This window comes from Blennius ocellaris (assembly GCF_963422515.1).
Source record: "Blennius ocellaris genome assembly, chromosome: 9".
In the NCBI taxonomy this organism is placed as follows: Eukaryota; Metazoa; Chordata; class Actinopteri; order Blenniiformes; family Blenniidae; genus Blennius; species Blennius ocellaris.
This window is the reverse complement of record NC_137658.1, coordinates 6,395,903-6,421,206: the sequence shown is the minus strand read 5'-3', so window position 1 is coordinate 6,421,206 and position 25,304 is coordinate 6,395,903. Positions and strand designations below refer to the sequence as shown.

At 42.5% G+C, this 25,304-nt stretch overlaps 4 protein-coding genes across 4 annotated transcripts; 2 read left to right on the top strand and 2 right to left on the bottom strand.

Moving 5' to 3' along the window:
• Nucleotides 1-1,002: 1,002 nt before the first annotated feature.
• Nucleotides 1,003-3,071, bottom strand: macrod1 (mono-ADP ribosylhydrolase 1; the record flags this gene model as incomplete). Its single annotated transcript, XM_080502424.1, has 3 exons — nt 2,982-3,071; nt 1,826-1,918; nt 1,003-1,142 (listed from the first exon to the last, which is right to left on the bottom strand). The coding sequence occupies exons 1-3, from the start codon at nt 3,022-3,024 to the stop codon at nt 1,003-1,005; spliced, it is 276 nt and encodes a 91-aa protein (XP_080358550.1). The 5' UTR covers nt 3,025-3,071.
• Nucleotides 3,072-5,973: 2,902 nt separating this feature from the next.
• Nucleotides 5,974-16,780, top strand: fermt3b (FERM domain containing kindlin 3b). The gene is made up of 15 exons (XM_080501717.1): nt 5,974-6,105; nt 7,032-7,206; nt 8,074-8,307; nt 11,281-11,397; nt 11,695-11,863; nt 12,734-12,836; nt 12,912-13,019; nt 13,204-13,338; nt 13,546-13,592; nt 13,756-13,880; nt 14,240-14,346; nt 14,531-14,752; nt 14,953-15,077; nt 15,517-15,658; nt 15,973-16,780. Exons 2-15 carry the CDS (start codon nt 7,083-7,085, stop codon nt 16,150-16,152), a joined length of 1,938 nt encoding a protein of 645 aa, XP_080357843.1. The 5' UTR covers nt 5,974-6,105; nt 7,032-7,082; the 3' UTR covers nt 16,153-16,780.
• Nucleotides 16,781-17,402: 622 nt separating this feature from the next.
• Nucleotides 17,403-20,869, bottom strand: trpt1 (tRNA phosphotransferase 1). Its single transcript, XM_080501992.1, has 7 exons — nt 20,679-20,869; nt 20,186-20,267; nt 19,009-19,178; nt 18,405-18,582; nt 18,258-18,314; nt 18,042-18,152; nt 17,403-17,914 (listed from the first exon to the last, which is right to left on the bottom strand). The coding sequence occupies exons 1-7, from the start codon at nt 20,745-20,747 to the stop codon at nt 17,892-17,894; spliced, it is 690 nt and encodes a 229-aa protein (XP_080358118.1). The 5' UTR covers nt 20,748-20,869; the 3' UTR covers nt 17,403-17,891.
• A 215-nt stretch (nt 20,870-21,084) lies between these two features.
• Nucleotides 21,085-25,248, top strand: zbtb3 (zinc finger and BTB domain containing 3). The gene is made up of 4 exons (XM_080502423.1): nt 21,085-21,472; nt 21,648-22,462; nt 22,744-22,879; nt 22,997-25,248. Exons 2-4 carry the CDS (start codon nt 21,651-21,653, stop codon nt 23,837-23,839), a joined length of 1,791 nt encoding a protein of 596 aa, XP_080358549.1. The 5' UTR covers nt 21,085-21,472; nt 21,648-21,650; the 3' UTR covers nt 23,840-25,248.
• Nucleotides 25,249-25,304: the final 56 nt, after the last annotated feature.

Here is a 25,304-nt window from a genome sequence, read left to right as displayed (position 1 = left end):
CTGAGGGAAACATTTCTTTCATTTTTCATAAAGTGCCCACTTTTCAAAATAGTGCTTAGTTATTCTACAGAGAATAATCTCACACTTGTGATCTAACAATTACCACCACTGCTGTTTTACAAGATAAGTATTTGCATTGAGTTTCTGTTGATTTTTTTTTTGCTTTTGCTTGCGTCTCTCCAGATCTGTCCAAAGACAATGTTCACAGTTAGCAGAAAGCCAGATTCTTCTGTTTACATGCCGTTTGAGATCCAGGTCAGGATTTGACACAGACCTTTTCAAACAAGCCCGATTCCCCGACATGCAGACAGTAGTATAACTGCATTATCAGTTTGTGTTAGTCCAAAACAGAAACCCCATGTGCTTTAAAGTCCAGTTTGAGGAAGACTTAATAGTTTGTCTCCCCCCCCCCCCCCCGAGTGTTGGACAGGTGTAATCTCATTAAAAACACAGCTGCAAACACTGATTTTCACACAGCTACTGCACAGGTAGGCAAAGCTGTGATCAAGATCAAATATACCAATAGATTAAAAAGAAACCGCAATACAAGTGTGAATCAACGAGATAAAGAATAAGACAAATACCTGTTGGACTTAAAGAAAATGGGCATAACCTGACTAGAGATAGACAAGAACCGGGGATACCTTGACGATAGTTATACATTTCAGAAACGGTGAAGGATCACAATACATTTGAGGTACTAAAAAGAATCTAATCCTAAATATAATCACAATACAAGCTACCGGCTGATTAAATCGAAGGATTCTGTGGGATTTTTAAAGTTTTTCTCAAAGCAGTCGATACATAATTGCATCAGAATTGAGATGCAAAATAAAACCCAGCTCTTAAGGTTTCCAGGTTACTGTTCAGCAATGGCTCACAATCTTCTTGTTTTTGTGAATGTATTCAATTTGTCTTGTAATGAAACTTTTTCATTGTTTTGCAATTGAGTGCGATAAGATAAATATTATGAAGCTTATTTTGTTGTTTTTTAATTTTTTTTTACTTTCCCATGCATGAGATGATCCACACACTTCCAGCGTGTAGCACACATACCTCCAGCTTGGTGATGTCGCCGCTGTATACGGAAATCTTATTGTCCAGTTTTTCATTTCTCGGGAAGAAACTGGACTTGGCATCACCTGAAAATGAGATATATATGCACGGTGCATTCAATTTTCTATTAACCTGGTCAATATGCATTAGAAACGTGTTTCTAATCTAAAAATGAGAATGACAGAAATTGAATGATTTCAATATAAATGACGAAAGAAGGACTTCGCACAATATTTTTTGTCATTACTATTATATTTGATTCAGGTGTCAAACTTTTTTATGTGTTTTTAAAGCTTCTTCTATAGCTGTTCTTTGAATGGCGTTTGAGAATACAGTGGAACACATACATTCCTGATGGATGGTTAAAAAAGTGTGTTACATACTTCAAAACGTTGAAGCACAACACTCACATGCATTCCTACTTGGGTAAATAGTTAAACACATAGGAACAAAAGCACTGTCATTAAGTTGGACACAATTTCCTTGAAATAACTTGTATCATTTCAAGCAAACCATTTCAAAAAGCTATTTTTTTCTACTTCCACGTGTGATGAATACTGATATTGGTATGTATTTGATGAATGAAGTGATATAAACCTAAGATGCTGATAGGTGTCATGATTTGAAAATGTGAACAGTCACTGTAGATTACTTGTGGTGATATCCGATAGCAGTACAAGTTTTCATTTGTCTCCGACCGCCTCACCGCGGCTTCCATCTGACTCTGAACGAAGCAGGTGGTAACGGTGACTGATGGTGGGTGTCTGACCTGCAGCAGGAGTCCACACCGGGATGTCATCCAGCGGCACAAAGGCAGGTGTCCTGCAGAGTGGTCGCCTGTCCGGCAGAGACATCAAGTAGTCTGAGAGAGAAGATAGAGAAAGACATCAGGCAGTAAATAATCTGGCAGCGAGATTAAAAAACAACAACAAAATGTTGCAATGCAAAGAAAAATTATCATTTCACACTTGCAAATTAAAGTATAGATTAAAAAAATTGTATGTGGAAAGGTACACACCTCAAACAAAAAAAAGGGATAACACTCTTCGAATGCTTCTATTTTTGACAAATTCCTTCCGATATTGAAGACCACAAATGTTTACAGGATGTGTTATCCGACTCAGATTCTTTGAATCTTTGATGACATGAAACATTCAAATATTGGAACAGAAAAGTAATTCTGTTCCAAATCTGGCCATTTTCCTTCAACAATCCCTTTCTAATAAGCTCATCATTTGGGTTGGGTTTTTTTTTTAAATATTTTTTATTAATCAACCTCCAGTTGGCTGTTTTATTATTACGAATTTCTACACATTTTGTTGCATATGTTTGCACGTTGATGTGTCATTTTCTCTTGCCAATTGCAGTACTTCCTGTAGCTTTTTATACGTACTATCATGATTAAAACCTTTTTTTTTTTTTTTTAATTGGGATTGTACTTTGCTTCTTCAGTGTTATGCCAATGACGATATGATGCAAAAAAAATATTACCATACCTATCACTGTTCTTATACTCCTGGTAGTTTGTGCCCTTTTGTTAAATTGGAGCACCGGCCCCTTCAAAGGCAGTCAGACACTTTACAGCATACTAAAAAAAAGATGTTGCCCACATGCATTTGTCCTGTACTGATTTCAGTATAAACAGAACTATTCCAAAGCGCAGCACAAAGTAATAATTACCTAAAACAATTCTGAATATTTCCATTTCTACGTTTGAGAAGTCTTTCTCTTTATGGAAAAACGGATCTGTTTGTATGATCATGTTTCTTGTGACCCGTCCCGTGGATTATTTAGATGTGTGACTTTCAAAATAAAACTAGACTACTGCATACAGGTGTGTTGAATCTGTTGACAGCTGGACAGGTGACATTTGACTGTTACTCCGTTAGATTACACACTCTATGGCCTGGGTTGAGGACTCTCACCCTTCATCTCCCTCGCGGAGTCCAGGTCAACTTTTCGGGCCATAGAGAACTGGTTTGCTTGACGGGCCGAGGAAATATGGTTCCGCGGGGCACTTGTTGCTGGGGGCTTCCCTGCGGCGGCAGCAGACTCGAACCTGACACCGGCCCGAGCACGCTCGGCAGGGTTCTGATGACTGAAACTAGAGCTGAAATTTGCAGCGCCATGCCAGAATGACAGCGAGCGGGAAGATTAACGGCTCAAATGAAATGTGTGAGTGAAGTGGAGCACGACGCAAGGTTTTGTTTTCGATATGAATCCACAAGTCCATCACTTCACGTGTGCCATTTTTGTTTAGGAAGTAACGTGTGGAATGTACCATTGAGAGGGGTGTTCGACTACTGTTTTTAAAAGATCACATATAAAAGCAGCCGGTAAAAGACCTGAACATATAGATATGTAAATAATAATCATATTTATTGCTACATAAAGTAAGTGGGCCTTCTAAAAAATGAGCAGTCCTCTATATTTATTGTCATATCTATTGACCTCCACCTCTATGTTGTTGAATGAAAGAAGCCGAGGTTTGTGCTTACTTCGTGGTCGTCGGAAATGTAGCAATCGCCCGGGAAAACGCGGAAAGAAAATGATAACCTGAGTAGTAAAAGTCCTGTTATTTAGACGGTGTGCATTTGGTCTTCAGTCTTGAAACACATATTCTCCTCATTTTAGCGTAGAAACTCTATAACTCATCCTCAAACAGCTAAACACCTGACGTTTAACATATTACGTTATGACACTTCCTACAAATAGCTTGACAATGAAGTAGACACAATGTATTACTAATTATGGTGTGGACTTTACCAAGCCGGTTTTCTGAAATATTAAAAATAGGATCACTAATTTGTTGACTGCAACTGAGTGTGCATGCATGTCCTATATATACACACAGATGAGGGAAAATGCTGTTTTCTTCACAACATAGAGAAAGCCTATCAGTTTAGAATGAACAAGTGACAAAGCAGACTGTGGTAAAAGCTCAGTTTTAGTAATTTCAGATTGATCAGTGGCAAAATTATATATATTGACATTTTGCATCACTTGCACTGAAAACTTTCTGTTTATGTAATTTTTTTTCTCCATTGGTTTGAGTAATTTTCCTTTTTTTTTCACGCTTGGCTTTCATGTCATTAACAGCAGGATAGTTTTTCAATGTACATGTTTGTGATTGACCCCACTACTCAGTATCTCACCATTATTCATTTTATGCTGATGAAAGAAAATCTTACATGCATACTAAGTCTACAGATTCATGCAACCTTTAATGACATAAAAAAAATTCTTGAATAGAATATAAAGGAGACTAATGTTCTAATGTTCATGAGCAATGGTATCCAGGCTTCTTTATAAATAAGCTTTTGTTGCTGAGCTGTGTATGGACCATCTGGTCAATCATGCTGAAAAATGGGTGATTCTGTCATCCGCAGACCTCCCAAAGTTTTTTCCAGTTTTCATTTATGAATTTTGGCTGTGATCAGTGGGAAGCATGTCTTTCAAATCGTAGCTAAATCTCCCTGTTATATTTGAGTAAAGGACCGCTGTCACTGTTATCTTGGGAAGTAAAAGGCAGAACGATAACTCCCCCTGTGCCACTTTCCTGCGAATTGCCTTTGACTTCCTTTGAGCATAGCAACAATCCCTCTGTTACCAATGCAGTAGGCATCGTCCTGACATCAATGGATTGATCTCAGCCAGTCAGCTCGAGTTCTTACCAGGTCAGTGAAGGTAACAGAGTGTTTGCAGTGAGACCGTTTATATCATGGGGCTCTCAACCTGCAAAACCTGCAGTTTCTTTAAGTCTTTGAAACCAGCTTTTTTTTTTTTTCGGCATCAGCTCTAAAATGTTTACTCTAAATGAAAAAGTATACAGTATCTCTGCAATTAAAAAAAAAAGTTTATTTCAATAATATTGGTGTCCAAGTAAAAGGGCAGAGTATTATCGTGCTCATGGGTTGATGGTGTGACGTGTAGTTTTGTTATTCATTTGGTGGTGGTTGATGATGTGAAGCATTTTGAAATTGCTTGTGGATGTGTGTCGCCACATTTCTGCTTTTTAATTTGATGTGTGATAATAATTAAGGCATTCTTTCGTGTTGTTTGTTGCAGAGCTTCTTTTTTTATATAGCAAGGTGTTGTCTGCCTTTAATATATTTTCATGAATGTCTTTGAATCAATTTAAATGTTTTCCTTTTTTTAATTCTTGATTTTATCATCAGCCATTGTTTTTAATATATATATATATATATATATATATATATATATATATATATATATATATATAACTTGCCAATATGTCTTTTTCCCCCTGACACCTTCTGTTTTTTGTCTTTAGGTATCCAGAATTGTATCGCATGTGATGCCACGTTCATGATTGGTAATTATTTTTCCTGAGTTTCTCCCATTTTTCACAACCTCTGGCAAGTTGCTGGCAGTGGATTTGTGTTTGCTCTATAGCACGTACAGATCAAGGCAGTAAAACAACAAGCTCCCATTGACTCTTTGTTTTATTGACTCAGATGAGACGTTTTCATAAAGCAGCATACACACATTGATCGTCAGACAGGAATGTCAGTGACTTTGTTTCTCGTTCTGTTTATCTAATTATTTCCTTTGTGCCGCAATGTGTCTTCCAACTGTTTCAGCAGTAAATATTGCTTGATAAAAAAGATCTTACCTACTCGCACATATGCCCTGATATTTGCACACACACACACACACACACACACACACACACACACACACACACACACACACACACACACACACACACACACACATACACAAACAGTGCCTATTTCTCATACTGTCTTGTCAGTCAAAAAGTTTCAACTTTTTTTTTTTTTTTTACATTTCCGCTTGGCGGAAACTGACAAGAAAAAAAGGAACCAGCCATTCTCTTGACAGAGGTGACACAAGCAGTTCAGACAGCTCCACAGACCACAGCCGGCCCAGCCCAAGAGAAGTGAGAATACTGCACGATCTCACAGACGAACCAGAGAAACTCCTCCAGAGGTCAGACCAGCCGAAGAAACAAGGGTGCAGCACGATTCCATTTGTTGAAAACTCCTGGACTGAGGAGATTTGACGGTATGGTCCTTTAAAAGTGTGTGTCTGTGGGGGTTTGATGGTGTGGTAGAAAACACGAGGACCGAGGGAGAGCTAGGGAAGGGCACGTATGTAGTCAGTGTTTGGGGGTGTTGTATTGAATCCACAGATGAGAGGTTGGTATTAAGGTCACAGCACTCTATACAGTGTCATGTAAAATGATTAAGTTGATGATAACTCTGTTGGCAAACAAAGCTTTTACATTCGACTGGACTTAATGTAGATATGTAATATCAGGTGTATTCATAGCCTTTGAAAAAGTATTCCTGGAATATAACACAATTTAATTCTTCAATATAAAATCTATAACACAGGCTCAGTTCAGGCTTTCATGCAGGGCTGGATGAACATTGGATGAACTCGTCTCTCTGAGCGGCTCACAAAGCGGAAGTGTGCATCTATGGCGATAGCAAGCCAAAATAGGAAGTTGTCATCAAACATGTTTGTGACACATTGTGACACCGGACTATAATTATGGCAGCAAATGTCTTGAAAAACTGAGCCATTGTTTGTATCACACATTATATTTCTCCAGTCAGTTTCTATACTTAATGACTTTTCCGAGTGTGTTCATAACTTTTACAAACCGGCAAATTATTTGTAACAATGTATCGTGTGAGAGCTGCAGATGAATCAACAAGTGAAAGATTCACTTTCATTGAATGGATTAATTACAAGTCTTGATTGACACATTTTAATTGGCACTAAACAAAAAAACTCTTTCATAGAAGACGATGCTGCCTTTGCCGAGCAGCCATTGTATTTGATTATTCATCACTATTAGCTGGACGTGAAGCTTTTCTTTCCTTGTCTCTGAAACTTTCTCTGTGTTTGTCTCTTTTGCTCTCTTCCCCCCCCCCCCCCCCCCCCCCCCCCCTTCCCCTGTACCTGTCAACTCGCTCCGTCAGACCTGTCTCCTGCGTTTCCCTCTCACTCTCCTTTCCTCTCCCTCTCCCAGTATGGCGGCGTGGGACCTGTCAGTCACAGTGGAGGACCTGGGGCCCGACGCCCCACCTGTCACCCTCAGCGTGGCCTCCGACCTTCACGTCGGAGGGGTTATTCTCAAGCTGGTGGAAAAGACACGTGGGTCACTCTGTCCCTTTACATCTGTTCGACTTAAAAGAGTTCCATGATGTGCATGTGCACCCAGGAAGGCATAAATAATACTTTATCAAACACAAGTAACCAAGGCGGAACACAATTTGCCATGAATTGCCGTTACACGTTATTCATAAAGAATAACATTTAGTTTTAGTTTCAAGTCATTTCTTTTAAACCTGTATGGTATGGTATGGTATGGTATGGTATGGTATGGTAAGAACCTGGAGCCTTTTTAGTAGGTAAATTTGCATACGATGTGGACAACATCACTGCTTAAGTGTGTAGATATGCATATTGTCATTCGTCCAGGCCAAAGGCAGATTAAAGCAAATTGAATCAGGTCAACTGGACTTGCTCTTATGTCTCGGAAGACGTTTCTCTCTGTATCCAAGCGGCTTAAATTACTGTTAGAATCCACTGCGGTACAGTTGGGCACGGCGCTATCAGCCATGATTCACGGAGTTCGTAAACTTGTCCAGCGCCTTGCTGACAAGTCCAACACCGGCGGTGCCGGGGCAAATTCACAACATTTTTTATTTCCAGTTGTCTGCTTTATAGCCAGTTGAATAATATATGCGTACTGGCCTGATGATTTAAACAGCCTATTTTTGCTCTCACTTGTGAGCGCTGTCTGGCCCGAGACAGAAACATTCATTGCAGCGCTTCGGTGACACAATAAAATGAACAAACGGTGCATTGACAAGACATTTTGTCTGATAAAATTATCTATTCGGCCTGTTTATTGATTGACTAAATTGTATTATTTTGAGTGCTGATTCCACACGTCAGTGCCAGAGACTCGTATACACTCTCCGTCACTCTTCCTTCTTGTGTGATTATCCTGTGCAGAGATCCAGCGGGACTGGTCGGACCACGCTCTATGGTGGGAGCAGAAGCAGCAGTGGCTGCTGCGAACGCCCTGGACTCTGGAGAAATACGGCATCCACGCCGACGCTCGGCTGGTCTTCATACCTCAGCATAAAGCCTTGAAAGTGGGGCTCCCCAGCGGCATTACGGTGAGGCTCCGGGCCAGCTTCTCCACCCCCGTCTTCCAGACCGTGATGGCCATCTGCAGAATGCTCAGTAAGTTTGTCTTCAATTCATTCATGTATTCATCCTACGTATAAAAAAAAAAAGGACAGTACATCTATATAGTTATAGCATTATGAGCTCAATTGATATACGATTATAAGGTTATGAACTAAATGGGATAAACTGTTATCATGACATCTCAAAGACACCTGCGTGATGTGTTGCTGGACTATATAACAAAATTACAGGTTTTCCAATGTTAACTCTTGCAGTAAAAATCGGTGTATTGACTCACTTAAAGAAGGAGCAGGGAGGATAATAACATTACAAAGGTCAAAGCCCTCGGCTTCTTCACAGCGGTTTTGTGTATGTGAGGGTTTGTAGACTCGTAGATTTGTAGTTTGTCGACAAAAATTTGATGAATGCCCGGGATCCAAATATTATTTCACTATAAATGTGAGCAACTGATTTTAAAAAAAAAAGCCAATGACAAACTAGGAACGAGAGAGAGGAACAGAGAAAATTCAGAATTTTCGACTGTGATAGCAAACCAGACGACTTGTAGAAAACACATCCATGCAGTGGGGAAACGTACAAACTCTACACAAAACATCTAGTTTCTGGAGAGTTCAAACCAGTGTGCCATCATGTGATCCTGAGTCAAACACTGTTTTGTAAAAAATAAAAAAAAAAAAGCACATTCTTCAATTCAAAAACTGCACTTTTGTAAAAAATCTGGCAACCCAAAAACAATTGGTCCGTGGGCCTACATTGGATCCCGACTCATAGTTTGGGAAACGACGGCTTCTCATTTATGCAGGCATGCATTATTTAACTCCTGGGCTGGCATTAGAACAGACTGGCATTAAAGTGACTCAACACCGCCATCCATTGTGCAACAGAGGCGTGACTCAGATTCTCCATAACGGCTCTTTAAAACTGCGAGCGTTTCCTTTTCTTGACAAGCAAAACATTTGCCACCAGTATAATCCTTTTTTTTTTTCCCTCCGGTTCTCCATCTCAGACGTCACACTGATTTTAAGTACCGACAGTGTAAGACAGCTGTTCATAACCTCGTTATTGGAATTTGTAAAAGTAACTAATTAATATGCCTCGCTGTTACTGGCTGTAATGACACCCAAACACTATTACCAGAAAGCAAGACCTTCGCCATCTGCTTCATGCTTTCATTTTAGTCTAAATCTGGCACTTCTCGGTCTCGATTCCTCCCCAGAAATCCCCAGGAGGTGACAGCCAACTGGAAAGGTTTTGAAAAGCAGCAGGCAGGGAGGAAATAATGAAATCTGTCAGAAAAAAAAAAAAAAAAAAAGTGGGGAGAAAAAAGCAGCTCAGAGGATTTAAAGACACAGATTAAGAACGCTCCCATTTGGATGAAAGTTGCATTGCACCGTGTACTTCAAACAAGAGTAGGAACACACACACAGGAATAAAACCTCAGCTGAATCCCTTTGTGGATAAAAACAAAGGAAGCGCTTCTGCGGGAGAACAGAATGAAAGAGAGTCTTTAACAATGCTTTAACTGGAACCTTTACTTCCTTCGGTAATTATGTGCATGGTCTGATTCATGCAGCGACCCACTGAGATCCACTAATTATAAGCATTGATCAAGTGAATCATTAAAATGACCCCTTATAGTAACAACCTCGACAGCAACAGGGAAAGTTTCCGCAGTGTTTGGTGTGTTTCTGCCATCTGGAGATCACTGGAAGAGTCAAACACCTACATTTACACATAACGCAGGGAAATCATGGAAACGACAAGACGATGTGCATTTCAAAATAAGTACAAGTAATGTACAAGTAAGGTCAACTGTCCATACATCCATCTTTCATATCACTTCATCTAACTAAAAGTCACCGATCTCAGCGGTGACGTGGAGCCGGTCCAAATGTCCGTGCTGATGTTGTGGATTCGCTAAGATTTTACAGATCTTTCACTGCTTAGCTCTGTGAAAACTGGATGTTGGACGCAACAGTGGCGATAAAAGTTGTGAGAGAGACTAGATCTAAGAGACTGCGTGCTCAATAATGAAACACACATATAGAGATCATTTGAATCTCAGTACAAAATGAACTCCGCGCCTCTGGAGCACTTTGATCACACAGTCTTATGATCTGGAGTCACGCACACTAACAATGCACCAGAGAGCCTTTGGTAGTGCAAACCGACTATCCCTTGAGGATCATTTCAAAATCGACTGGAGACCGAGGCCAAGGCAAGGACTAAATTGACGCTTCTGCAGGAAACAGGAGTTTAGTCAACAGATACAGTAGATTAGTGGTTAAGACAGCAGCTTCAGCTAAAGTTAAGTATTTTGAAAGGTATATAACTGTAACTGTGATACATATTTCATGACGGATATCTGTTATTTGTACACTGTGACGAAAAAGACATGTAGAAAGTAAACGCATTTTAATCCGTTCATCTGAGGCAATGTGTAATCTCTAAAAAAGACCTTTGAATTCATCATTTATCAGCGATATCTTGATCGTAATCCTTTAAGAGCTGATTGGGATGTCAGTGCTGATGTCGTGTATTCGCTGTAGGTATTCGCAGTAGCCCTGTTTGCACAGTAATTACGCAGTAATAATGTCACCATCTGGTATTGTCTACATAACGGGCAGAGCTGCCTGATTCATTGTGTTTCTGTTCACACAGCTGTGTGAAAATAAATAACCAGATTGTATTTGTTCAACACAAACAACAACTTGTGATCGCCACAGATTTAATAAAAAAAAAATAAAAAAAAAGAAAGATAAAGAAAAAGGAGGAAAAATAAACTAATTACAAACATCGAGGTGCTACTTTTGGAAATTGAATAGTAACGTTTTAGATATTTTCATTAACTGATGTCCAAATAACTTCACCATATGCAGATGATGACCTTGTGTCCTGGAAACATGACCTCACCAGTATAGCTTCATCATTATGGCAACAGTTCTGGTTATCCCAGTTCAATACCAACACCAATACCAATACGTTTTTATTCTGTTAACTCCACAGACATCCGACACCCAGAAGAGCTCTCCCTCCTTCGGCCCGTGGAAGAAAAAAAGAAGAAGAAAGATAAAGATTTGAGAGGGGAGATATACGACCTGACCGGGGTGCCACTTTCTTCAGGTACTGTATATTCTCATCATGTCTTATTTACACTGCTGGCATGGTGGAACAATTTTTGCTTTGAAATAAGAGAGTTCACTGAAGTACATTCTATAACTTTTTGTTTTGAAAACTGTGGTTCCGATTCTAGCTATTTCATTCATTCACATAAGGGACCTGGGGTGAATTGGTCAGAAGTCACCTTTGAAAAAAAAAGAAAAAAGAAAATGCAAGACACAAGCCACATTAAAGATGAGTGTAAACTGTTTTATTTAGCAGCTGCAGAATCCCTGTAACACATTCCCACATCCTCTGCAGTGTCTCGGCCCTGTCTGTATCAAGGCATGCCGGCCCACTTCGCCGACTCGGCTGAGATGGAGGCCGTCTACAAGCTACTGTCCGTCACTCAGCCCCCGCCCGCCCCCGAGGTCATCGCCAAGCAGTACCGGCCAGCGAGCGTCGTGGACAAGGCGCACATCAATGGCAGGTACGCCTGAATGTGCGTGTGTGTGTATGGGGGGGGGGGGGGGGGCACGACAAGTCTCACAGCGACAAGCCGACTGTCACCTCATAAAACCATTTGACAAATACAGTCTTCATGCCATCGCCTATCAAAACCCAATCTTAATAATAAAAGTCAATTCAAGGCAACTTTTTCTGGGGGTTTTTTCTTTTTTTTTGCAGAAGCTCATCAACTTCCAGCGGCAGCTCATTTATTAAAATGAGCTGCTGCCAAAGTGAGGGGTCTGGAGTTCAAACTCTCTTTATCTAATGTGCTGATAAAGAAATACCTCCAGTGCCTCTGACTGGATTATAGCGCAAGGTTTTGAAACGCTCTTAGTCTCTGTGAAATGAACTGTGGCTGTCGCTTCAGATAACGTGAGCGCGCTCAAAATTTCTGGAGAAAAATTAGGTTTTCTACATTTTCTTTTTTTTTTTGGCCTCTTGCCACTTTTTTTTTTTTTCGAGGTTCAAAGCCGCTTCAAACTTTAACAGCTTTGGCCATTGAGGCCAAACAAAATGAGATAATTAACTTAATTATAACTAACTAATTGGTACATGGAGTGTTTCATTAAGAAACAAGATCATTTAGTTTCAGGTTGCCAATTTAGGAAGAAAATGGGGGCGAAAGATACAATTGAGTCTGTTTTGGACTAAATGTGGATAAATTACACTCTTTTTTTTTCTTCTTTTGATTGATGAGTACTGTCCATGTAAGTCATAAAAAATAGTATTGAATTGTTTTGTTTTTTTATATTTTTAATGTGTAGAGACACATTTGTAATACATGACCATGTTACATGGTAAGATTCATTCACCTCACGCATTAAACATGACACTTCTTTCTCCCTGTCAGGTGGTTGGACTCCTCTCGATGTCTCCTGCAGCAGGGCATCCAAGACGATGACAAACTCTGGCTGCGCTTCAAATACTACTCCTTATACGACATAGAACCGAAGGTGTGCGCTTGTGTCGGCGGCCCTGTATATACATGACTGTGCGTGCCTTTTCATCCTCTGTGTCCTGCTCTGCAGTACGATGCTGTGCGTCTGACCCAGCTGTACGAGCAGGCCCGCTGGGCCGTGCTGCTGGAGGACATCGACTGCACAGAGGAGGAGATGATGCTGTTTGGAGCTCTGCAGGTGGGAAATATTGCAGCTGAAGTGGAAACGTTGTGCATTGAAACGCGTTAACGTCAGCGAATGCAATCTATAATTCAAAGACAATCAGCTCTAAGAGAAGGGAAGCAGGGGTGAGCTTTTTGTCACAGCTTTGTTGTTTGGGTTCCATCCATTTATTAATCATTCTGATTTCCCCGTGTTGTAGTACCACATCAGTAAGGTGTCTCAGTCCGAGCCCCAGGCGCTGAGCACCAGCGCGGCCATGGACGACCTGGAGTCCGCCCTGCAGTCGCTGGAGGTCAAGATGGGGGGAGAGAGCAGCTCTGCGTCCGACTTACTGGTCAGACTCACTGCTTTGAAGCAGAAAACCATTTTATTCTTTATGCAAAATGTAGGAAATCATTTTTGACATAATTTTGGATAATATTAAATTTTTGTTGAGACTTAAGAGTCTTGGTCTTGTTGCATAAGGATTCAGTGACATTGTACAGAAACCAGAAGAGAAAATGGTTGTATCATCCATTTTTGTTTCATTTTTATATTTCAGGACAATATGACAGCCCCAGAGCTCAACGACTACCTGAAGCTACTCAGGTGAGATTTGTTTCACAACGAGCAGAGCAACGAAAAATAGATTTTCTAGAAAATACACATATGCAATTACATGGATGGATTTTATAGCGCTCGTGAATTTTTTGAAATAATTAAAAGAAATATTTTTTAATGTAAATCTGAGCAAAGTTTTTATACATTTCAGACCCAAGAGGCTAACTTTGAAAGGATACAAGCAGTACTGGTTCAAGTTCCAGGATACGTCCATCTCCTATTTCAAGAGCAAAGAGGAGAGCATTGGGGAGCCCATCCAACACATTAACCTTAAAGGTACCAAAAATATCAACTTATTCCTGTGCTGTAGGAGTGAAAATGCCTTTCCAGAACATTGTATATAAAAACTACTGTGTATTAGAGCCACATGAATCTTCGTCTTGAGAGTAACTGTGAACGCTGAGGAAGAAAAGTCAAAGTTGCTCACAGTGAAAAGTGCATTTTGAGAAAACGGTAACTTGCAGAAAGTCATATTTCATCATCGTTGCAAGTGTCTTGATGGTCCTGGATTACTATAGCAACAATGATATGATCATATTATTGAATGAATTTTACTCGGGGACAGTTGAAGTCTTGTCTGTGACATCATGAAAGTCAGTACTTTCAAGTGCTGGATCGACGTTTTGTGTCTGCAGGGTGTGAAGTGGCTCCAGACGTCAACATGGCGGCACAGAAGTTCCTCATCCGACTCCTCATACCCGCCCCCGAGGGCATGAACGAGGTTTATCTGCGCTGTGAGAATGTCAGTTCACACACACAATATTTGTGTGACCTCCATCTTTTTACACTACATGTCTTTAATTTTTATCTCATGACTGAGTGTCTGTCTGTCACTCTCTCGCCCTCCCTCGCCCTCTCTCTCTCTCTCTCTCTCTCTCTCTCTCTCTCTCTCTCTCTCTCTCTCTCTCTCTCTCTCTCCTCTCCAGGAGCAGCAGTACGCCCAGTGGATGGCCGGGTGTCGGCTGGCCTCCAAAGGAAAAAGCCTCGCCGACAGCAGTTTCCAGAGTGAGATCCAGAGCATCCGCACCTTCCTGGCGATGCAGAAAACCAACTCCGGTTCCCATGGCAACGCAAACGCCAGCGACGAAAGCATCAACACTCACAGTCTGGTGTCACCGCGCTACCATAAGAAGTACAAACCCAAACAGGTAACGAAAGACGTGAAATTTACAGAATGAATGAATGAATTAGATGGATTGAGCTGCTCCACGGTATCCTGATGCACCAAAGCAATAATAATGACGATCATGAGGCCATTTTACAGCTTTGTACCTTAAAGATCTCCTCACTTTGTGCTCATGACAGCCAAAATATAATCTGTCCATTTGCCCGGTGCCTGCTCCTCCAGCTGACCCCTCGTATCCTGGACGCCTACCAAAACGTGGCTCAGCTCTCACTAACAGACGCCGTGATGCGCTTCCTGCAGATCTGGCAGGCCCTGCCCGACTTTGGACTCTCATATGTCGTTGTCAGGTGAAGTTGGATTTAAAGCTTTTGAGAACTGAGTGCGTGCCAGTGAGCATTTTAAGGGAGAGAACTCAGTGTGGCGGAGTTCATACAAAGCACTTACATTCATTCTCACACCCTCCTCTTCACTGACATGAATGTGATATCAAAGCTATGAATCTTTCAGCAGCAGAACAAAGGGAGGGATTTTATTCGAGAGGAAATAGACATTTCAAGATATGCCGATCTGTGACTGATGCCTTAAAAAGAAAGAGCTACAGTATATTTGAAGCAAGGAGGATTTCTGAGAATGTACAGGCGGGTCACAAGATCATCTGTGTGACTGTATATAACTCTGCAGATATTTAAAAAAAAAAAACAGAAATACTTTATATGTGATGTTAAAAAAAAATTAACAATTTTATTAAATTTTTTTCGAAAGCTGAAAGGAATTTTTGCTTTACAGGTTCAAAGGCAGTCGAAAAGACGAGGTGCTGGGCATCGCGCCCAACCGTCTGATCCGCATTGACCTTGCCGTGGGTGATGTGGTCAAGACTTGGCGCTACAACAACATGAAGCAGTGGAACGTGAACTGGGACATCAGACAGGTGACAATCAGCCTTTGTTATACGACTTGGAGTTGCATTAACTTCAGATATACCGTGCGTGCGGTTGAACATTCACATGAAACACTGGACTGTTATCAGCAATCGGGGCTTAGATTATCCTCGGACTGTGGTAATATGTGATGAATCCACACTAACAAAAACCGAGGAGTTTGCCTGCACCATAAAACATAGCAGTATAATTGAGAATTGGCAACTTGATTCAGGCCATGCTTTGTAAAGGGAGAAAATACCTAAAAATGAGTTCTATATCATTCATCCCTGGCCTGTCCTCTGCGTGTCTCTGCCTCCTCCAGGTGGCCATCGAGTTTGAAGGGAATGTGAACATTGCCTTCGCCTGCGTGACCGCCGACTGCAAAATTGTGCACGAGTTTATCGGCGGCTACATTTTCATGTCGACGCGCAGTCGTGAGAAGAGCGACACTCTCAACGAGGAGCTCTTCCACAAGCTGACGGGTGGCCACGAAGCGCTCTGAAACTGAAACATGCACACAAACAACAAATGGATCTTTCACGACCTGTCATGTCTGGTGAGAATCTCTCTGGTGGTGGGGAAAAAACACACACATGGATTAGGGTTTCATGCTCCATCCGGGCGGAAACAAATAGATAAGAACAGTGCAGGTCAAAACAAGATGTTCTGTTCATTGCAGATGTGTCAGCTTATCTGGTCATCCACGTTTGGATCCGAGCCGGTTCCACGCACACACTCACACTCTTAGTTATTTGTAAAGCTGTATCAGTGGATGGCAGACTTAACGTGTTCAGACAGTTCAAGACTCCAGCGGTCTGCACGCTGACTGCCCCCCCCCCCCCTCCCCCCTTCAGGCTGGACTACTGCTGGGCCAAACTACTGGGCATCTGCTCCACAATCATCGAGCCTGACAATCACCAGTCTCACAAAAAAAAATGTAAAATCAACCACTGACTCTGTCAGCGGCAACTCATCATTACCAACTCACTCGACCCAGAAATGTAATCGTCTGTGCTCTGGATGTTTTTGTCCAAAGCTGCAGAAGCATTGTGAGACGGACTCGTATCGCAGGTTAATGTCTCTTTGCAGCAGCTACGTTATAGCCAAGACGGGAGTTGGAGGGGGAAAACAAGCGGTCCACTTGAATCATTTAATTTACCACAGTTATGAATAAACATCTATAAAAAATAAGCACAGAACTCCACCTTTCATTTCGTCTCGTCTTCACTCCTTCTGGTGAGGACATATGGTGGTAAATTGTCTTGCTTTCTTTCACAGGAAGCTTCAAACCAATTATCTCTTCTCACATGCTGTGCATGTGTGTGTGTGGGGGGGGGTGTGTCTGTGTGTGTGTGTGTGTGTGTGTCTTCATATCTTATCAGAAACTGAAAAGGCAGTCAGTTAAACCACAGTTTTTCTGCATCCTCTGATTTCCCATATTTAGACAAGTGTTAAACCACAGTTTCCGCAAATGGTTCTTTTTTTTTTTTTTTAACCACACTTACATGTATATTACAAACATTTTACAAAAACTGGATAAAAACAGCTGCAAAGCTTACAGCCTAGTGGTTGTGGTGGGAAAACATCAGTCAGAAGGAGCGACCAAATGTTCCAGCTGCAGTGCGTAGCTGGAACATTTGGAACAGTCTGTGAAATAAAGTCGTAAAATTGCACTCTGGGAAATTTCCTTTATTGGGCCCTTTTTGTTGACAATTCATGACATACAACCCCCCCAAAAAAACACAATTCCAGTAATAAAAGACAAGAACTTCCTCTATTTTATTCTCATCATTACATATCAGTCAATGTTCAAAATAAATAAGAGAAAAAATTGTGGGAAAGAAATGTCATGTGATGTCGGGTTTTTTTTCCCTCCAATGATCAAAATGTAACTTTTGAATAATGACGTATCAATTTCTCCCGTTCCATTTTGCTTTGCACGGGGTCAACATGCAAACTCGGCACAGAAAGGACTCAAATCTAAGCGCTGGGGGGGTCTTCTCGTTATAAAGTGAAAATGCCAAACACAAATCCACTGTGTGGCTGTTACACACAACAAGAAACAGTCCTTCAAGTATCACCAGTTTGTGCCTACATGGAAAAGATAAAGTGTCCTTTGTAAACACGAGCGGAGTCACTAAAGTCACTGGATGGATTATTCCACTCGCGGCCCCTCCGGTCGCTGCTGCGAGTCACGTGTTGCCACGCCAACCGAGATGGGACGCTCGCACTCCCCAGCTGCTACTGCAGCGGCAGGATGCTCCCTGAAACAAAGCACAACAGCATATCCACTGTGAACGAGTTCACACTGAACCTCACTCCACATTTCCTGAATGCATAACTGCAGTTGCCAGAGCGGGAAGACATTTTTCTTCTTCTTCTTCTTCTTACGGTTTGGCCTCAGCCTCAGGGCCCGGCTGAAGTATTTGGGGAGAAGTTTGCCCTCGTCGTCGCCCGGAGTCAACAACACGCCATTTTCCGACCGGAAGAACTCAATACCATCTGCAGAGTCCGACACGCGGATATAAAACACGTGAGAGATTGATTTGTACACATAAGAGAGTGAATGCAGAGAATCGGCTCGTCGCCATTAGTGGCTAATCTCACCGGCGAGAGCTCCGGGGACGTCAATAAACACAGCCAGATCGCAGTCTCTCCTCATGCCTGGTGGGAAAAAGCAAAACACTCCGTTTAACTCATTTTTCTAACAGCGTTCTCCACACGTCTGTCAGCGTTAAGCGCCACACAGCACACCACTCGTGACGCCATCTTCCCCCGGCAGGCCAGGCGCCAAGTGGATGTGCGTCCGCCTCATGCGGCTCAGGCCCTGCTGCTGGATGGAGCTCCAGTTGCGGAGGTAAGAGCCATGGACGGCCTCGGCAGGGCAGTCCGGAGAGCCGGCCAGGACTGCTTCCAGCTCCAAATCCATAACCTGGAAGCAGCAACAGTACCGGGGATTAACACAGCACCTGGAGAGCAATTAATCCAAAAAAGGCTTGTGGAACAGCATTATAGTGTGTTTTAACTCATTGTGGGAACGAGTCATGGTTATTTTCCGTAACAAGACATTTACAAATGTACATATTTCAATCTGTTTTGGGGTTTGTTTTTTTCATTTATTATCATTGTCATACACATTTGGTTTTAGTTTCCAAGAGATTGGGGGTAATGTCACTATTTTGGTCAATATGAAAGGTTTTCGATCCTGATTGGTTACATGCAGGGCAGCAATAGTTCAGGATGAGAATTTAATGTCTTAGCTGATCCTCAAAAATAAAAAAAGCTGTTAACATTATTTATTATTGCTCATTTGAAGCTGAGAAGTCTGTCTCTAAATCACCAACGGCTTTTCTCCTACCTGCACTGAATGACCCTGATTGGCTCGTATCTGCAGGCGGCCGTCCTCCGGGTGGGAACGGAGTTTAAACCGCTGCTTGTCATTCGCGGCCACGACTCTCTCAACATCTCCTACTGAATATGAGCGGAACTGAGGGTGAGCCAGGAGTTCCTCCACAAACAGGAAGCCGTCTGTGGGAGTGAAAACTGTTACGGTGCGTTTCCTCGGTGGATAACTCCGACCCTAACCCACTGAGCTTGATTTGGCTTCAATCGAAAAGACACTCGGACAACATTTTCATGTCGCCCGACTGGGGCAAAGACCCACAGAGAGCGAAATAAAGAATCTGTACTAAGCACCAACATTCATTCAGATTTCCATATACTTCCATTCCACAATGTTTCAAAAGGTTTTCTTTTACTTGAAAGTCTTACAAGAAAATTTGACACAATATATACTGCAGTAAATCATTATCTCAAAATCCCAACGGAACTTCTGAGGTGTGTCATGGCCTCTATTTGTCATGCAACATGTAAACTATTTTCACTCGGCTTCACTGCTGTAACACGCCGCTTTCACACACTGATGCATCACAGTAAATGTTGCATTCTCGTCACATACGGCAAAGTACAACAAAGGCAGAGGGACAAAACTACTTCATTCACTTTCATACATATTGTCCGATTGTATTTACGTCCGTCAAAGTTTTAGAACAACCCAAATTCCTTCAATTATTTATTGCGATTTGAGTCATTCCGTAGTGTATAATTGAGATGATATTGATAATCTTACTTACAATAAGTCTTTAAACCATGACCTTTGTTTTTAAGAGGGATGTTTCAAGTTGTGAGTTAAAAATGACAAAAAAGGCTTGTCGAGGTTTCATTTTCAGTATTTTTGCACAGAGTACTTTTTACCACGTCTCTGTGCTTTTTAAGTATATTAAAGAGGAAAGGGGAGCAACATTATAATTGTTTATCAAACTGATATCATACGTAAATGTGTGGGATTTGGTTTAATACTGCGATCAAAACTACTAATCACCTCAGGAGGGGCATTTTAATGAATCAGCTAAAAGGAATATAAGCATATTGTGGTCCAGTTGTTGAGTATTGTAGAATTGAAAACATTACCATGGTTGTGGGTTGAAGGGCTCTCATGAGATGGATGGATACCATCGGGAAGAAGAGGAGCTCACCTGTACCCATTTGAAGACCCATCTGGCTGGTGCCGTGGCGAAGTGCATAAGACATTGATTTAGACAGGCTGGTGTCTCTGTCCTGGCAGAAGAAACAAGGCGTAAATCACCTGTTTATAAACACACAAGCATGTACTGTACTATAAACACACTATAGTTGTAACAACGTATTGCCAAACTCTAAATACTTACCTTATTCTAACTACAACAGGTCTCTAATTGTCTCTCTCTCTCTCTCTCTCTCTCTCTCTCTCTCTCTCTCTCTCTCTCTCTCTCTCTCTCTCTCTCTCTCTCTCTCTCTCTCTCCTCTCTCTCTCTCTCTCTCTCTCTCTCTCTCTCTCTCTCATTATAGCTGTGCTTTAAATATGGAGCTCCAACTTCTCCAAACCATTCATGCGGCCTGTCCGATGGTGAGCACACGATTATTTTGAGCCAGAAATCTAATAAACTATTAAAGAGCTGTGGAACAGTCACATTCAGTCCAATCTCTCACCTCTCCACCTCGAGTTGCTCTCCTTCCTCGTCCTCTCCTGCCTCCTCTTCCTCTCCCCACGCTGTCCATCACAATACAAGCAGCTCACTTGTCCTCGTCGTGATTTATGGGTGCAGTGTGTTGTCACACGGCGTGTAGTTTTAAATACAGCCAAATGTCATATCGAGCTCAGTCACACACAATGTCAACAAACTCGCTTCTTGCTTCTTCCTGTGTGTTCCCCCTCTCCACCGGCAGGCGTCGCTGTGACGGAGCAGGCTGCAGGAGCCTGCCACCGTCGAGGGAGAGCTGTGTTTTTGTTTTTTTTTGTCGCGTAAGAAACAGCACTCGAACAGCTGATGAAAGGCAGACTGGCTGCCGATGAGGACATATATCCACCGCATTAAGGCAGAAACTGAACGGTAACTGTTTTGCCGCACGGTAACTCAGACTCTGGTCCCTCAACAAACACCTGCTGAAGATCCCGATGCTCGAAATGTGCTCAGCGGCTCAGCTAACCTGGCTAACTTGTGTTAGCATACCTGACTTGTGGCTACCTGTTTCTATTAAGAGACATAGTGGTCCAAATTAACACGTCTGGGGTTCTTTGTAACGGAGATCATTTTGTTAAGTATGATTTATTTTTACCTGCAAGTCATGTGTTGTTTGTAGTCAACGTTATGTTAGAAATTCACTGCTGGGCGATGACAACACTACGAACAATTCGGCGGGTTGCCATTGTGGAAACGTAACCTCGGGATCGTCAAAGTGTAACGGACCTTTGAGGCTCAAGAGACAAACAAGCAACAGTTTCTGTAAGTATTTTGAATGTAATTGTGTTTTTCTTGATGATGGGATTGTATACCAAATCTATTGTGTCTGTTTATGACGTCAACTGGGAAACGAGGCAAATAAAATCACACATTGGTTTTATGTTTGCAGAGCACAACACATATGGGATAATAAAGTCTTTTGCTCTCTTTTTCCCAGCTGATGGAGTTTCCCCAGCATTCCCAGCAGCTCCTGTCAGCACTGCGGTCCCAGCGCCAGCGGGGCTTCCTCTGTGACTGCACCGTCCTGGTGGGCTCAGCTCGCTTCCTGGCTCACCGGGCTGTCCTGGCTTCCTGCTCACCTTTCTTCCACATGTTCTACTCAGACTCTCCGATGGGAAATGGGGCCAGCAGCTCTGTCACACTCGACAGCGACATTGTCACGTCTGCTGCGTTTGGCTTGCTTTTGGACTTTATTTACGAAGGTGTGCTCCAGCTCGAGGACTCTCCGCCAGTGGAGGACATATTGGCGGCGGCCAGCTTCCTTCACATGAATGAGGTGGTGAGAGTGTGCAAGAGGCGACTCCACAAGCGAGGCCCTCTGGCTGAGGCTGACAGCACGCGCTCTGAGGAGAGCACTGGTTTGAAGAAGGCGACAGAGGCGCAGAGGGAGGGAAGGCGTGATGGAGCCGAGCACATGGTGGCCAAGGCAGGTCATGCTAATCCTGCAACCACAGCAGTGCCCGTCCTGTCAGTGTCGACAGTGGGAGAGAGGACTCGCGTCGAGTCCGTGAAGTCTGAACAAAGCAGTGGGGGGTCATTAAAGTGTGTCCACATTCCTCTGAGTCCTGACCTTGCCGATACCACCCAGCCGGGCATGGATGTTCCTTCACTTCCTCCGGCGAGTGAACTGATGCAGGGTGTCATCACAGGCCTGTCTGCTTCTGTGTCCGGAGGTCATCATAGGTTGGAGACGGCCGGTCAGAGAGAGGTGTCGGCGCTCTGCAGTCCTGTTAGCACGACAGAGTCGTACAGGTAGGGATGTTCTTTAATTTGTGGACAGTTCAAATGTGGAGTCGTCGTTATGTCAAATATATTCTTCTCAGTCTCTTTATCTTCAGATCTGATTGATGTCTGATTCATGGTCTGACTAGAACCGAACACACATTAAAAGTTAAAACAGTTCAAAATTAAAAAGGAATTCTCTTTTTTTTTTTTCAATGAAAATTAAAAGCATGCCGGGACTATAGTAGCCCACAAACCAATATATTTGAGCATTTAGTGCTCTGTAATAACTGATTTGTTTTTTTCTCCAGCCACGTTAGTAATCAGCAGCCGTCATCATCATCATCTTCGTCTTTGGTCCCAATGAGTAGGGCTGGCAGTCGGTCAGAATCCAGCCTTTCTTCCAGCGCGCAACAGGATGAAGCCCAAATGTCCCTTGATGACTCTGTTAGAGAAGGACAAAGGATGTTCATGTTAATTCAGGCACCAGCTCCGACCTCGCATGTACAAACAAACTCAACGTACTCCGAACCCCACCGTGCGCCGCCTCAAATTCGTATTCAGAATGCTGTATCGCTCCAAGGCCAGAGTTTCAACTTGCCGCGTGGTCCTCAGACCCAAGTACTTCAGAGACCGGAGACAGACTCTGGAGCTGCAGCGATCAGGAGAAATGAAAGAGCCCATCCTCTCGTTGGCGGAGTGGAGACCGGCCACAGTGAAGAGAACGTCAACATCAAAGTCGAAGCCATTGTGATATCCGACGAAGAGCAAGAGGAGAAAGACGAGAGTGAAGAAGCAGCACCCATGATGGATATAAATGATGAGTTTGAAGAGGACATTCAAGACCGAGAGCTGAACAACGCTGACTTTCTCAGTTCTAACCAACAGCGCCTCTTACAACTGGCGTCCCATTCAAATGACTACACCTTCCCCCTCTCTCCCTCCTCTTCTTCGCCGGGCGCCGGAGCCACGTCCCAGGACGCTTCCTCCTTCTCCCTCTCGCTCATGTCTCCGTCGACATCTCAACAGCCTTCGGACCATTCCAACTACTTCCAGACCTTTCAAGACTCTGTGGGGAACTTTGTGGAAGACGTGCCGACATGCGGCGTCTGCGGAAAGACGTTCTCGTGCTCGTACACGCTGAGGCGTCACGCCATCGTTCACACCCGCGAGCGTCCCTACGAGTGTCGGTACTGCTACCGCAGCTACACGCAGTCGGGCGACCTCTACAGGCACATCCGCAAGTCGCACGACCACACCCTCCCCGCCAAACGCAGCAAGTCGGACATGGAGCTGTCCCTCTTACAGCAGCCGCCACCAGCACAGCCGTCACAACCAGCACCAGCTCAACAGCCGTCACCACAGCCAAAACCGTCACAGCTGCCGCCACCTCCACCTCTTAGCTAAAAGGAACATTATCCATTTATATATATACACATATAACATAGTTATAGCCATAAACAAAAAAAACCTTGTTTTCCCTTTAAATTTCCAAATTTATTTTACTCTAATAAATCTTTTAATTCTTCTCTCTGGACCGGGAGTGTCCAATGTGCTGTCCCTCACTGGTCCCTAACTGGGAGCCCAGTAGTTTGCAGAGCATGTTCCAAACAACATGATTTGAAAACGTGACCAAAAAATGTCATGAAATGGGTGATTTATATACCGGTACATGTCATTTTTTGAAAGAATCAGAAAATGAAATGTCTGGGGAAAATATCAAACACCTTAACTTCATAAAGGCTGAGGTTACTCCTTTTGTCTAGCCCATAGTTAAAAACAAACATAACGTGAGAATTATAAACCAGGCCATGGGAAGTCACAGTGCTGAAGGTGCTGCAACGTCAGACACAAGACAACCTGCATCAACAACTACCTTTTATTAGGTCTTTGTTGAAATACCACAACAGTTTCCCAAGAATGTTTTCATGGGTTCAAATCTGTGTAAAACCTCGTGTCATTCACACTTTTAAAAAACTATTATACTGATCAGAATCACACATATTTGACCATTTCTAGCGTACGCCTCTAAATTGGAAACATGTCTCACTGGGTTTTTGTAAAATATTGGCCACTGTCCCACTGTCCTATCACATAATGTACCGTTTTTACTATTTGTACCTTAAATATGTCTCACGACAACCAAACTGGACATTGATACGAAAACTTTCTCTAGTCTAGTGTTGAATGCTGGAGTTTATTTATTTCCGAAGTTTGACTTCATCAATCAGTTGAACTGACTGGAAGGAAGCTTTGCCACCATTACCTAAAAAAAAAACCCATCCTGTTTGATGTCGTAATATTTTCATTTTCTGTTTGAGTTGATCCCAATAAATGACACGATAGTGTAACAGTAATGTTTATCCTCATTGGGATTTTATGTGATAGATGAACACAACATGCTGCATAAATGTCAATTGTGAAAAAAGATGTACTTGGAAAAACTCAACCTTCCACTTCAGTTATACGGTTTTGTTGGTCAATCACATACAAGCTCATGAAAATACATTTACATGTTGTAATTTGTCAAAATGTGGAAAAGTTCAAGGGGTGTGAATGTTGGCGAGCCACTGTAAAGCTGATCTGATCTCTGTGCTGGTGTGCTACATTTTGTATTGTTACGACGCCATTTACTGTGTTTGTAATTTTAAGTCGTGATGCATTACTAAGGTTGTGAGAATGCCGATTGTTTAAAGACGTTTAAGGTTCTTCTGATACTATCTACCACGTTTGCTTTAATTTATAAAACCTGTGTTCTAAAGTTGGAATCTGTGTAATTTGAATAATTCCATCTACACATCTTTGTGCTTCCCTGCAGTGGCCTCTACAGTCCCACACAGCATTCGCCTTGTACTCAATTATGGTTTCAGCA